This window comes from Typopeltis vanoorti, chromosome 9 (genome assembly GCF_054136105.1).
Source record: "Typopeltis vanoorti isolate ZY-2024b chromosome 9, IOZ_Tvanoo_1.0, whole genome shotgun sequence".
Lineage (NCBI taxonomy): Eukaryota > Metazoa > Arthropoda > Arachnida > Uropygi > Thelyphonidae > Typopeltis > Typopeltis vanoorti.
This window is the reverse complement of record NC_143557.1, coordinates 6,228,689-6,242,073: the sequence shown is the minus strand read 5'-3', so window position 1 is coordinate 6,242,073 and position 13,385 is coordinate 6,228,689. Positions and strand designations below refer to the sequence as shown.

The following is a 13,385-nucleotide window of genomic DNA, read 5'->3' as shown; positions in this document are numbered from 1 at the left end:
CCTCTGCTAAGATGAGGGCTGTGCGAAGGCGCAAGATGCGCTTGTGAGTTCCGCATCACCATGGGAACGAAGACTCCACAGTGGCTACCCATGCTTGCCAAGCCCAACATTATCACCATGTAAGTAGTCTTTAGCTTTTGGTTCGTCTTATCTTTGTTTATTCAAGTGACACGCTGTTCATTACTGCACTGATTTCTTTTGTTACTAAGCGGTAGCTTGTATGCTCGCGAAGTTACCCCCCCCCTCCTTCAAAAAAACATGCACCCTTTCACAAAACACGCTGACATGTGCGCGAGTGAATATCAACGAAAGAAATCCAATCTCGTCGATGACGGAGGAATTCGATGAATGTTTTTATTCCGATAAATGAAACCGTTTCTTGCCTTTAGAAGAATCTTGGAGGAAGTTTAAGATAAGTGAAAGTTCTCGTCGAGTAGAAAACCTCAATATTTCCGACATTCCTAATTTCTCAACATTTATTTATGTTTTGTGTTATTTACAAATTATCCCATTTCAGAACTTTTTCAGCTTACGTTAATTGGGCTTCCTCGTAGGTTTGTCGGTGTCGACGATGCCGTTTGGTTGCAAAGACTGGGTTCGTCTAGGAAGCGAAGAACTTTTATCGGGGCTTTTCAAATGAAGGCCAGTGAGGCTGTCGCGTTTTTAATCGCTCCAAAATAAGACAAACTGGCGAAGAAAACACACGCACAGTTAGCTGATGTGATACTCTTGTTGCTTCGGCTGTAATAATAATAAAAAAAGCTTTTAATAATACTTTTTCTTACATTTCTGGTTTTCTTTTTTTTAATGTTTTGTTCTGCGTCTAGGATTTCACTGATGAAGTTCCTCCATTGCTTTCTCAACTTTACATTTTTTAAATTATAAAATTTCGAAAATTCCGAAGTTTCTACATCCATTCGGCTTTGGAATGATGTTCCATCTTTAATATCCACCATTTCTATATAATTAATTATTTTTTATTGGTTTAAAATCACACGTGTGTACTCTGTTTCTTTTTACGTTTTAAAGTATTGAAATATTTACAGAAATCAGCTTGCGTAAGAGTTCGTTGGTTTCAAACCTCCTCGAATCCCAAACACTTTGCACTGACTGCGTGAACACGACATTCTGCTGCAGTGTCAGCTTCAAGGCGCATCATCACCTGCCTTGGCGCGGTAATAAACACCGATAAACCCCCACGTGTCCGATTTTCAACTTCGACTGCCCAAACCAGGTCCGCTTCTTAGCCTGTCCAGTTGCTTCCTTTCCTTCTCTTAGTTATTTTACTGCTTCATAATTTTCAAATTCATCGCGAGTTGTTTTCAACAGGACGACCCCTCACTTTCACCCCGAATATTCAAATAATTCCAACACTTTTTTTTAGCGAAATAAAAAGCTGATGAAGCGATCTGCGACGAGAGTAGACCGAATCAGAAGGGCTCTGCTCGTCTCCACACATCCCCATGGTGGATAACGTTTCGTGGGGGGAAAGAGCGTTTATGCAGCCGATCCTCGAAGCAGCTTCCTCGCCCGAAATAATTTCCCCTATCGAAATGAAACCGAGCTTCGAAAATAAAACTTTTTCTTTATCAAACGCCTTTTGAACTTTTATCGCTCAGCTCTTCTTAAGGAATTGCGCAAACACCCCCTCATTGTCTGCTGTTTCGTCGTCAGGATAATTTCCCAAGTGTTTCCGTTGCCACGAGGAGACCTCGCGTTAGTGCACGTGACAACAGCGTTTGTTTTCGAGATGAGCCAGCAAAGGAATTCTCTGGAAGTCGCGTCGAGTTTTGCTTTGCAGTTCGGTTTGGAAGAAAGTTCGAAGGAAGAACACGTGAGTATTTCGTATTGCTCTGAATGTAGTTCGGTTATTTCCTAGTTACCGCTGAATGACAGGCACGAGACCCACTTGCATTAATATCCGAAACCTCCCAGAGAATTCGAATGCAACGTTTGAAGAGCGACTTCAATCGGGATTCACTTAACCTGCTAATTGGAACGCTCAGGGTTGTCAGCATTCTGTTTGCGGTCATTTTTAACTCCTTCATGTTAGCGTAATTTTTATGCACGTGACGAAGCTCTTATTTCTTTGCTTATCTTGTCTTCGCAGTCATCTTTCGAATCCGCTAGCAAGTTAACACGGGTTAACTTCCGTCGTAGATGACTCGGTGTCTATTTTTTTTTTCTTTTTCGTTTTCTGGTGATATTTTAAATAACTGATTCCATCATAACGCGCATTTCTGTAGAAAGACGCTTCATTACATTCCGCTCTTCCTCTCTCCGCCACCCTTAACTTAAGCGCAAGCAACGGACAGAAACGTGTTCTTCCATCGGGTACCACTTACTCACGAGCCGCGGTCCGAGAGTTCTTTGTGGCGAGCTAAAGCTTACCAACCTACTTTGGGTCCATCTCTTTAGAGGGTCAGCAGTCCCCGAAGTTGGACGTTAGTATTTCATCTTGTTAAATGCTTCCTCACCCGCAAGCGCATCCATCTGCGGAACGAACGAGCGAGCACCAATCCGATTGCGCTGACGGAAGTGCAATTGGCATGGCACTATTTCTTACTCGCGAGAGAAGACCGCTAAAAGCATCGAGTGAGGTCAACACGACCGCACTCACTGTGAAGGAAAGCGACCAGCTTCGTGACGCTGAAGGAAGTTTCTCTGTACTTCACATTTCAGAAAGGAGTTAAGAAAGCGCGTGCTTAATATTTTAACTGACGGAGAAGCTCAACGATTCCCTTGCTCTTTCTCAAAAATGATCAAATCTCACCGAAATCTTTTTCTTCTGCTGCGGTCACTCTTTCTGATTTTTCGAGATGAGTCCCCGTCATAAAAAAAAAAAAAAAAAAACTCCCACTTAAAAACGGCACTTGAATTATTATCGAACGAGCTTCAAAAAAACTTAAGCCGATCCGAACTTCTTTGAACTGAGGTCAAAGCAACGAAGCTTTTTCTGAGGCCCATTTATTTAAATTGTGTGCGCGCGCAAGTTTGGATGTTTTGCAGGGTGAAAAAAACTGCACTTCCAAAGGGCCTTTTCTCCTCTGCATGACGCTCATCTTCAGGTGGGGACCCCCTCCCCTTTATAATAAAGGCGCACTGGAGATTGAAACCCAGGTTTCTTCAACCGGAGAGCATCGTTGGTTTCGACTGAGCTACGACCTCTAAATAAAAAAGGGATCCAAAAATTATCTTAAAAATTTACATCGATATCACTGTTTTTCTTAACTATTAAAGAAATTAGGATTTTTTTTTGGGGGGGGGCTTCTCCAGAAACCAGTATGGAGTTACAGAAAGCTCGCATTTCTGAACTTCTCCAACTTAACTTATTCGCCACAATATCGACCTAAGCCGACTTGAGAAGTCATCCTTGACCTCCAAAAGAGTTTTTTGCTGTTGTCATGGTGACCTCCAAAAGAGTTTTGAGAGTTTAATTGAAAATTGGAGGAATTCGAGGTAATCATTGGTTTAAGGGCTCTTTAATTTCCACATCGCAAGCAGTAAATATAAACAAAGGCTAAGGAAATTCTCTTCCGCTAAATTACGGAGTTCTTTTGTGCTTGGACCACTTTTGTGTATAATCTGCATCGACGATTCCTGCGACCCCATTAGTCGCGTAAAATAACCGATTCTGCAGATGGCGCTGCATTCGTCTTCACTTCAGATTCTCGCGAAATGCAAAATGTGGTCGATTCAAATCCGAAAATAGCGACAAACTGGTTTGACGCTAACAAACGTACTCGCAATGCTGAAAAGCGAAATATATTATTTTTAAACTGTGAAATACACCCAGTTTTAAACCCAATGTTTCATCCATATACTGTAAGTAGATTGCAACTGAATGTAAATGAAAAACATGAATACAAAACGATGTTTAGGATTAAAAACTGACAGCTGGTAACCGAATACAGATGGCGCAACGAAACACGACTTATGCTACGCAGGGAGTTTTCTTTTGTTTAAAAAAAAATATTAACTGCGATAACATTTATGTTTCGCGTGGATACAAACTGCTACACAGTACGGTGTTCTAACGGGGACGAAACCTATCGCACCCTTCACTTAGAATTAAAACAATCAAAGTGTCAATAAATAAAAGTGACAAACTACAGTTAACTGCAAATACAGCCCATTAAACACCCTCCCAAGTGGGCAACTATCTCTACGAGGATATATAACTGTTAGTAAAATCTGATAATCAGCATGCAAACATTAAACTAAAGTTATTATTAAAGTTAGATTATCCTTCTGGATAATCCCCTTTGGGGATTATCCAGAAGGAGATTATATAATCTCCACAATCATACATCACAAGGGGGGAAAAGTATTCAAAATGGTGAACGCGTACTTCAGGGTGGGGAGGAACTGTTAGAGAACGAGGACGCGTTGAATCGCTCTAACTAGGATCATTTAAATCGCGTTTGGATAGTTTTTAATTCGGCGGTACTGAAATGGCCATTTTCCTTTTGCAGAGTGGAAGAATGCGAGTGCGTCTGCAACGAGGAAGGACCCTGCTGTTGTCATGGTGACCCAAACAGAACCGATGCCCCAGATGCCGTTGCCGATCGCGGAATTCACCTAAATGGATTTCCGATGGAAGAATTTGACGGGATAGACGACATTCTAGCAGTGAGGTAAGTGATATTTCGGCTCCGAGATGATTTCAGTTAAAGTTCGTGTCAGCAGCTCGGGTTTTTTTTCATGTGAAATATTCGCAGTCGTGCTGACATCTTCCTTTCGGCACTTTCGTCTTTAATATTCAGCCAATCACGGGAAGATGGAAGTGAGCACGATAAAGGAGTACGGAAATGCGATGCAATCTACACATAAAAGTATACAGAAATACAAAAAAAAAAAAATGTTTTTATGTTGTATTCGAAGCTTTGCATTCCATCACAGTAAGGCAAGTTGAGGCAGTGATTTCGCTTTGGTCGAACTTTTGCGCCCTATGCCTATACTTATACCGCGTCAGCAGGTTTCTTTTCTCGTCCTTTTCATCAGATTAGTAAGCGGTGGGCGAAATGTTTTTATGAAATCTCGTTGAAATTCTCGCCTGTCTTTGTGTGGGAACAATTTCATTCATCTACCAGTCTGACAGTTTCAAGGTGATTCTTAAAACCGTTACATAATGGTTTGTGCTGCCATCTATGTACGAGGAATTGAATTACAATTTATAAGATATGTAATTTTCGAATCGTATTTTATAAATTGCAATTTATAAGATATGATTCAAGGCGAAGAAAATGCCTATAAAAAACATAATACCGAAAGAAATTTAACGTGGAAATGTTGTCACCTTAAGCAATCTATAAAATCGAGTTAACGGAGAAGAATAAATATCAGACAGGGCTCGCTGGAAGTTTTGCTCTTACTTTTAGTTTGACACATGCACGACTCACGATCCTAACGTCATGAAGCGAAACCCCCTACGTATTTATTTTTGTTACGTCTTTTTGTAAACATTATTGCACGAAACGAGTGCCATGTTTTCCTTGAACGTGTCTTCTTGACAGGGGTCGAAATGATTACAGAAAGACAGTGTTCGATTACTTCTGCAGCCAACTCGTTAAGACAGTTCACAATGCATTGCTGTAATAAGGACCTTTTTCGATTCCCCACCCCCCCACCCTCCCCTGGAAAAAACCAACATTTTTTTGATTAAATCTAACTATCGAATTTCTTAACCACCCATGTTGCACTGAATATATTTCGTGTTTTGGGGGCGTATTCAACTTTTCTTCCCCCCTTTTCTCCAACCCCTCTTTCGTATGTGTAGTCGTGTGTGTCACTTCCCTCCTCCCCCATTTTTTGATACTATTTTTCGAATCCAATAACTTCGCTCTATTTAACAATTCCCTCTTTCTGTCTCTGATTGGCGGTTTCCTAATTCTGCTCGACCTCGTTCCTCCGTCAGTTTTTCTCGGTGGTCTCGTCAGTACGTTTCATTGATTTGTCTAATTTTGTTTCTGCTGCATTTGTTAGTCTGAGAACTTTCTGAAGTTCTTATCATGTATAAAATATGTTGGTTTTATTTTTCAAATTTCTTTCTGATAAACCTCCTTAAGTTGTTGTACGGTACAAGCTTTTACGGTAAGCGATGTTATTTTTCACTTCGGGTAATGTCCCCCCCCTACACACACATCTTTTGGTTACATTAACTTTTCTGAAAATTATTTCCTTCCCGTGTATTAATCTTCTATGAGCAGAGCAAAAAAAAAAAAAAATCCCATTTTAATCCTTTAAAGTACTTTATTCCTGTTTAATTCTTTCGCTGTTTCTTTCGTAGAGTTTTACTTTCTTCACCCACTGATGTGTTTGACTCCACTGGTAGTAATTTACTGATGCAATTTTCTTTTCCTTCGCCTCTTCTTAATACGCCCACCTTCTTTTAGTTCTTCTGTTTTGCTGCTTTACGTGCGACATCTTCGGTCTCCGTTTTCCCTCTTCGATGTTGGTTTTGTTTTTCTCTTTTCCGGCTTACCTCATAAGATTCTTTTGTATAAGTGAAGGTTCTGAAATAATTCTTCTCTTCGTCTTTTCATTGATTCCTTCTTTAATGTCTTTCCAAGAACTAATTCATGGTCGCTTTACTTCTGCATGATGATGGAACCACTCTTACGTGAGTGACTTTTCTTCTGCTATTAGCCACATGTAATCAGTTGCTGTCGGTCCTCTTGCGTTCTCTCGTGCTGTTTTATGATCAACGAAGGGGTCATTTGTTCCCAATTCTTCATTCGTGCAAAATTTAAATGCCGCAGAATTTTCTGTTATCAGTGAACTTTTGCATATACATTTAAAGCGCCATTATTAGGATATTTTTCTTATTTATTTCGTTTTCTCGATCTATTTTTTAAATTTCTTCTTTTCTAGTTTTGGTTTTCGTCCACAGGCTTTAAATGCAGTTCGTTCTGCCTCTTAATTAATTGCATCATTGTATTTGTTTTCCGAAGTGCTTTATGAAGCGTTATTCCACCTCACGTGCCATGCATGGCATCAGACATATTATTCTGCACGATGCAATCGCCACCAGATGATCGGACCGAGAACATTTACTGAAAACGATGTACGAGGGTGGTCTGAAAAGTTCTCGGCCTCGACCCGACCATAGATGGCAACACTATCGGGAAGATTTTTTTTTTTCTAAGTTGGTACATCTGCCATAAGCATCCATGTGAAATTTTTGCAAGGTCATTCTATCAAGTAGTTTGATTTACACAGCTGTCTGAAGCGAAAGTGTTGTCTGCATCCCTTGAAATGGATAAAATTGAGTATCGTGCGGTTAAAACATTCTTTGTAAAAGAAGGTTTAACTCAAAAAGAAATTCATTCGAAGTTCATAAAAATTTATGGGCACTCTTGTCCTTTCTTTTTGACAATTAAGAAATAGGCTGCCGAGTTTAAACGTGGCCGTACCAGCCTTGAAGGTGATCCACGTGAAGGACGTCCAAAATGTGTAACACCACCAGAAATCATTGATCAAGTGCACGATATGGCACTGGATGACTAGCGAGTCAAAGTGCGTGAAATTGCTGAGACTATAGGCATTTCAAAAGAACGTGTAGGATATATTTTGCATGAAGAATTGCAAATGAAAAAGCTTGCGCAAGAAGGGTACCGCGCTTCCTCACAACAGATCAAAAACACACTCACATGAAAATCTCTGAACAGTGCTCGGAGCGCTTTAACAAGAATAAAACCGATTTTGTGCTTCGATTTATTACTATGGATGAGACTTGGATTCACCAATTCACACCAGAATCCAAACAACAGTCAAAACAGTGGACAGAAGCCGGTTGTTCAGCTCCAAAGAAGGCAAAGTCAGTGTTTTAGGATGGTAAAGGCATTTCGTTTATTAATTAGCTTGAAAAGGGTAAAACAATAACCGGGGAATTTTATTCCGATCTTTTAACCAGACTAGACGAAAAGATTCGTGAGAAAAAACCCGGTTTGCAGAAGAAAAAAATCATCTTTCATCAGGCCAATGCACCTGCCCACAAAGGAGTTTTTGGCAATGGGAAAATTAAGGGATCTGCACTATGAATTGTTGGAACATCCATCCTAGTCCCCAGATATGGCTCCCTCTGACTAATATCTCTTCCCCAAACTAAAACTCGCTGGTCAGCATTTTCCTTCAAATCAAGAGGTGATTGCAGTTGGTGAGGGGTATTTTGCAGATCTTACTGAGAACCGCTACAGGGACGGGATAATGGCGCTGGAGCATCGCCGGAATAAACGTATTAGTCTTAAGGGAGATTACGTTGAAAAATAAAAATAATTTCGAAATTATAAATACGTTTCTGCATTGTTAGGCCGGGAACTTTTCAGACCACCCTCGTAACTGATCGGCAGTAACATTCAAGTGGCATTCATATATCGCAAGTGTCGAGAAACAAGTTTTCATGATAACAGTTCACGCTCTCCTACAGCATCCTGTAGTAAAAGATGCGCGGACTGTTTCTTAATGATATCAGACTATTGATTTACACCGTTCTCTATGACCCCGAAGTCAACTTGGAACAACGGGGTTTCATTAGTCCAGAGTGGAAAAAGATTGTAAAGTGTCATCCGCTCAACTGTTTCTTATTATTTAGCTGACAGTACTCGGCGAGGTCGTGTGAAAAAATTCCCCATTACGATGTATTTATGTGAACTTGTATGTTCCTCACTAGAGCAGTTTCGACGAAGGAAGCTCACGAGAGGGAAAGAGGTGGGGGTGAAGGTATTTTGCCCTTACATCTTCCATGTGTGTCCGAACACCTTCAGATGTAAGGGCAAAATACCTTCACCCCCACCTCTTTCCCTCTCGTGAGCTTCCTTCGCTGAAACTGCTGTGAACGTTTTGCCTTTTTAGACTAACTCTTTAACATTTTTGAGGTGAGCTGGGAAGGCTGCTTAATTGATGTCAGCGGATTACGTCCCCCCCCCCCCCCCAAAAAAAAGACATTGTTATTCATCGTTTTTAATTTCACATTCCTCCAAAAATTTAGAATTCAGCCCGGTTCTTATTACAAGTCACGGGACGAGAATGAAAGCGGTGAGGGTGGACGACAATTTGTTCATCCAAAGGGAATCTTATTTGAAGAATTTGTTGCGCCTTCATAAGCAGTTCGCACGCATGTGGATTAAGACACTTACTTGACATGTCTGATGACGAGGAGAGGACAAGAAGAGAGGGCATATTGCGATGCAGAAATGTGTGCGCGAGTTTGTGAGGAAGCGAAATTCGAGTTGGTTTAAATTTGTAATTTCGGATTTCGTCACTTCTGTGCGATGATCCAAGTGGGTTTTGCATTTCGTGCAGAAAGAGAAAAACATCTCTCGCTGGACTTAAGCGGTATTAAAAAAAAAACCTTTTGGTTTTAGTTCTGTGCCTCTCCCACGAGAGGGCAGTGTCGCTGTCCATCGACCGTTGAGATTTCGAGAATTACGTTTCTCCAGACGTTCTGGCTGCCACATCCGAGGTTCTCTCAATCGCATCAAGTCCACTGGATGTACTATCCGATCGGAATCGTACGCATTTTTAAGATGTGTTGAAAGAATAGCGAAGAATGTCTTTTACCAGTTCTGAGATATTCATTTAAAGATCTTCTATTCGGGGAGGGGGGGGGGAAAGCATTCCAATGTTTTTGACACGAACACTCAATTACGATTACTTTGCAGACGGAAGGTTAGCTTTCGGTTTCAACATTAACTGAACAATGAGAACCGCCGATTGGCGTGACAGTCGCCAGTGGGCTTTTCCTCCTCGATGTTTTCAGGCAGAAGTTCTCTGCTAAATGTTGCTGTGACTTCCAGGAGATTGCTTTCTTGTTCCTTCAAATTTCCGTATATGAAATCCAACTCCCCCCCCCCCTTTCTCATACGCGCATCTGTTACCACTTTTAACTAACTCTTAAAATTCCCATCCCCTGCGTTGCATTCGCAATGTCAAGCTACTTCCTCCCGCATCTCCCCTCTGTTTTCTCTCCCCCCTCGATCAATGGGGAGCACATTGAAAACAACTTCTTTCCTTTCGCGAGGCCTTTCTTCTCAGAATCCTGATAACCCTTTTTTCTTAATGGACTTTATCGCCCGTAAAGTTTAATTTCTTAACCATCCCAAGTCTAAATTCCCCGCAGTCAACAGCGTCTGGAATCTCTTCACGTCGAACTTCATAACCATCAATTTCTTTTCTGTTTGCAGCACATTTCCCGAAAAGGAATAAAAGAACCTTTTCTTTTTCTGTGAAAAAAGTTACGAAAAACCCAAGAAATAAAAAAAAGGTTCGTTTCGTTAAAAACCAAACATAAATCCCTGTTGTCCGGATGCTGTGACAAGTACGGAAGTTCACAGGAACGAATTTCGTAACGTCTTAAAGAACAGTTCGTTATCATCAGCTAAGTTCAATAAAGAACGTGTGAAGACGAGCGCAGGACAACGACGATGCTCTTCAGTTGGGAAGATGATTCGAATCCCGTTCAGGATACGAAGAGCCACGAAAACGGTGTCAAGGGGAAGCGGATGTCTTCCGAAAGCCACGATAGAACAGCAAGAACGCGTCCATTCAGAGACGGCTCACAAATATTGAAGTTCTCAATGAAGATTCGTGGAGTTCCGTTCGGGAGTCAAGACGATGAAAACGAGGTGACACACTGAGATCGTCGAAGTCTGAAAAAGAAGAAACCGCCGCCACTGAAGCGAGCGAAGAGGTGAAGCCTTGGAAAAGAAATCTCACTTGCCGAAAACGACAGCCGCATTGGGGTTATTAGATGAACGATCGCAAGAAAACGACGCGCGTTTAGGGTCTGAAAGAAGTCGTTTGAATTCGCCATTGCAGAACGAGGATGGTTCACGAAATCGTGAAAGAGAGGAAAGACCGGAAGGTAAGGCGGACGACGAATAAGGGAGGGACGGATGGGGGTGGGCGCACTTGTGCGGGAAAAGGAATTTCGTGACTGCAACGTGAAAGGAGACTCAAAATGAAACGCGGTGCTGAAACAAAAAATAAAACGGCGCACTTCTCTGGGGGGGGGGGGGCAGTTGGAGACGAACACCGGTGGTCCAATCGCAGGATGTGTGGGTTGGAAATGAGTTTGCTGTCTTTGCTCTCTTCGATGCCTTTCAACGAAGAAAAAATCAACTCCCCCCCCTCTAAAAGGCAAATTACCGCCGTCGTGTGAGCAGGCTCGGTAGAAATGGTTTTTCTTGGTGCAAAGTCGGACGGCCCCGTTGTTTTGCACTCGCCTTCCTCTCGTTTGGAAATATTTGTGAACGTAGAATACCTGCATGCTGACACGTGAATTTGCTTCTTCCCTCTCTCCTCCACGAAACCAGCATTTAACCAACTCAATCCTGAAGGTGCGCAGAAGCGAGGTCAGCGGCAAATCTCTTTCGCTCTGATTTCTTACCCGTTGCCGAACTTTCTGCTGACAATTACGCTAATTAAGTTAATTTATTTGCGTTTCAATTTCCGCGACTGCCATCGCCATCTCGTAATCAGTGCCGTTAATGTCATCCTTTTCTGCGGAAGTGTGCAGTCGCCTACGAACTGTCCCTTTTTGTTTTTTGTGGAGAGTATTTCTTCGATCGATCTGCACCCCCAATAAACAGAATTCACTTAGCGGAAATCTCGTCAGTGTCAAGGTTTTGCACGTGACAAATCGGCTTCTCTAATTCAGCCCGCTTTAAATGCTCGCAAGGCCAAAGTGCGAGAAATGAAGTCCGAGTAACTTCGGCGTGTTCAGTCATCGAAATGACTGCGTGGGTTGGAACTGCTGTCGCTTTATCATGCGAAGGAAGATGCTGAGGAATACTTCGTGCAAGCACAGTGCCTGAGAGGGGACCGGAAACAGACAGAATTTATTATATATCGGGTTTAATCCTTTATCCACGTATAAGCAAACAAAGTTTGCACCTCAAGTATCTTTCAGGACTGTGGCGCTCGTCGCAAAGGCGGACTGACTTCACATCACTTGCCTTAGTATCCCATAATGCAGAGCACATCTCCTTATGGGTTATATATAATACTATGCATTATGGAAAGAGTCGCTACCCAGACCGGTTTCGACCTTTATTGACGTCTCATCAGTGGGAGCCAGACCCAGAGGTGGTGATACTAAGGTGGGAGTAATGTAGAACCCATACTTCCATATGCCAGTTGCCAAAAGGTGTCGCACCTTATTATTAAATCGCTCTGGATTAGAGAAAGATGTTGGAAATGTTTTTCGCTTGGTTAGAATATAAATTATATTCTTAGTGTTACGAGTTGCCTCAGTCCTGAAGTTACTTCAGGCGCTAACTTTGTTTGCGTACACTTGGATTAAACTAAATATGTAATTAATGGTCGAACCAAGTGGGAAAACTTCCAACATCTTTCTCTAATCCAACTGCACAGTATTTGTAGGCGAGGATGTCTCGATACTTGCCCTTCGGTTGGAATGATCTGAGTTCCGTATTGGGACAAAAAAACAACTTCTGGAGTGAAGATGAATTGGCTGGAATCGCAATCTGCACTTCGGTGTTTTCGAACTCGGCTATTTCACCCCTCAACAACAAACCGCTAGGGGAACACACGCAGTTAGCAGATCAAATGATCCGAAACATAAACGGAAACAACCTTTTAAAGGAACCACACCTACGTTCTCAAAACCCTCGAATTGTCCTGTTTAGAAGTTTGATTTGATTCTTGTGAAAGCTTCGTTCGCTGATCCAACTGCGTTGAATGAACAGAAAGGCCATTTCTGGTGGCCAATCAAAATGATGCGTTTGCAGTTGATGCGAAAAACGAACGTAGGTTCAATTTTTCTATGACGAAAGTGTAGAAAGAAAAATAAATAAATAATAATAAAGTATTTTTATTTCATTTTTTAAGGTAACCGTTTTTCTGTGTATTTCTATTTTAAAGCGCGTGCTTTTCATTATTCCCGAATGGCTTTTGTATTTTCTTCTTTTATTTTGCATAAAAAAAGATCGCAGAGTCCACAGTCCCGTGTGCACCAGAGGATAGACAGAAAATGCGAGTTCAGTCTTTAGAGAAACGTGTAAGGAAAGATGTTCCATGCGAGAGGTGAGGAAGAATTCTGCGAGTTGTTGCTCGTCTCTTCTTAAAAGGAAAGATGTAAACATTGCGGTGGGGTATCGCAGACGGAAGAGGTTAATATCAACGATCGTTAACCACCAGTCCAAGCCGAGTTGAGTCTCCTAAAACAAGCGTTAAAAGAACGCACTTCGAATCGCCCTTCTGAATGAAGAGAAATCATTTACGGAGGAAACCATTTTGTAGCTGAGCGAGAATCCCTCCCATCGGCGAAAGGGAATTTTCTTTTCAGGAGAGGATTTCTCGTTGCATCCCCGAGGATGAAACGCAGTTTCTGAATGCCATTCAGAAACTGCGCAGCGGCTGCT

General features: G+C 41.8%; 1 protein-coding gene across 1 annotated transcript in view; it reads left to right on the top strand.

Moving 5' to 3' along the window:
* The first annotated feature begins 1,769 nt into the window (after nucleotides 1-1,769).
* Nucleotides 1,770-13,385, top strand: part of LOC150102861 (ankyrin repeat and fibronectin type-III domain-containing protein 1-like) — a 355,850-nt gene continuing 344,234 nt past the window's right edge. The window contains exons 1-2 of the mRNA XM_090397404.1: nucleotides 1,770-1,834; nucleotides 4,476-4,637. Of these exons, the coding sequence (XP_090253530.1) occupies nucleotides 4,597-4,637 (41 nt within the window). The 5' untranslated portion in view covers nucleotides 1,770-1,834; nucleotides 4,476-4,596. The remainder of the gene's footprint in view (nucleotides 1,835-4,475; nucleotides 4,638-13,385) is intronic.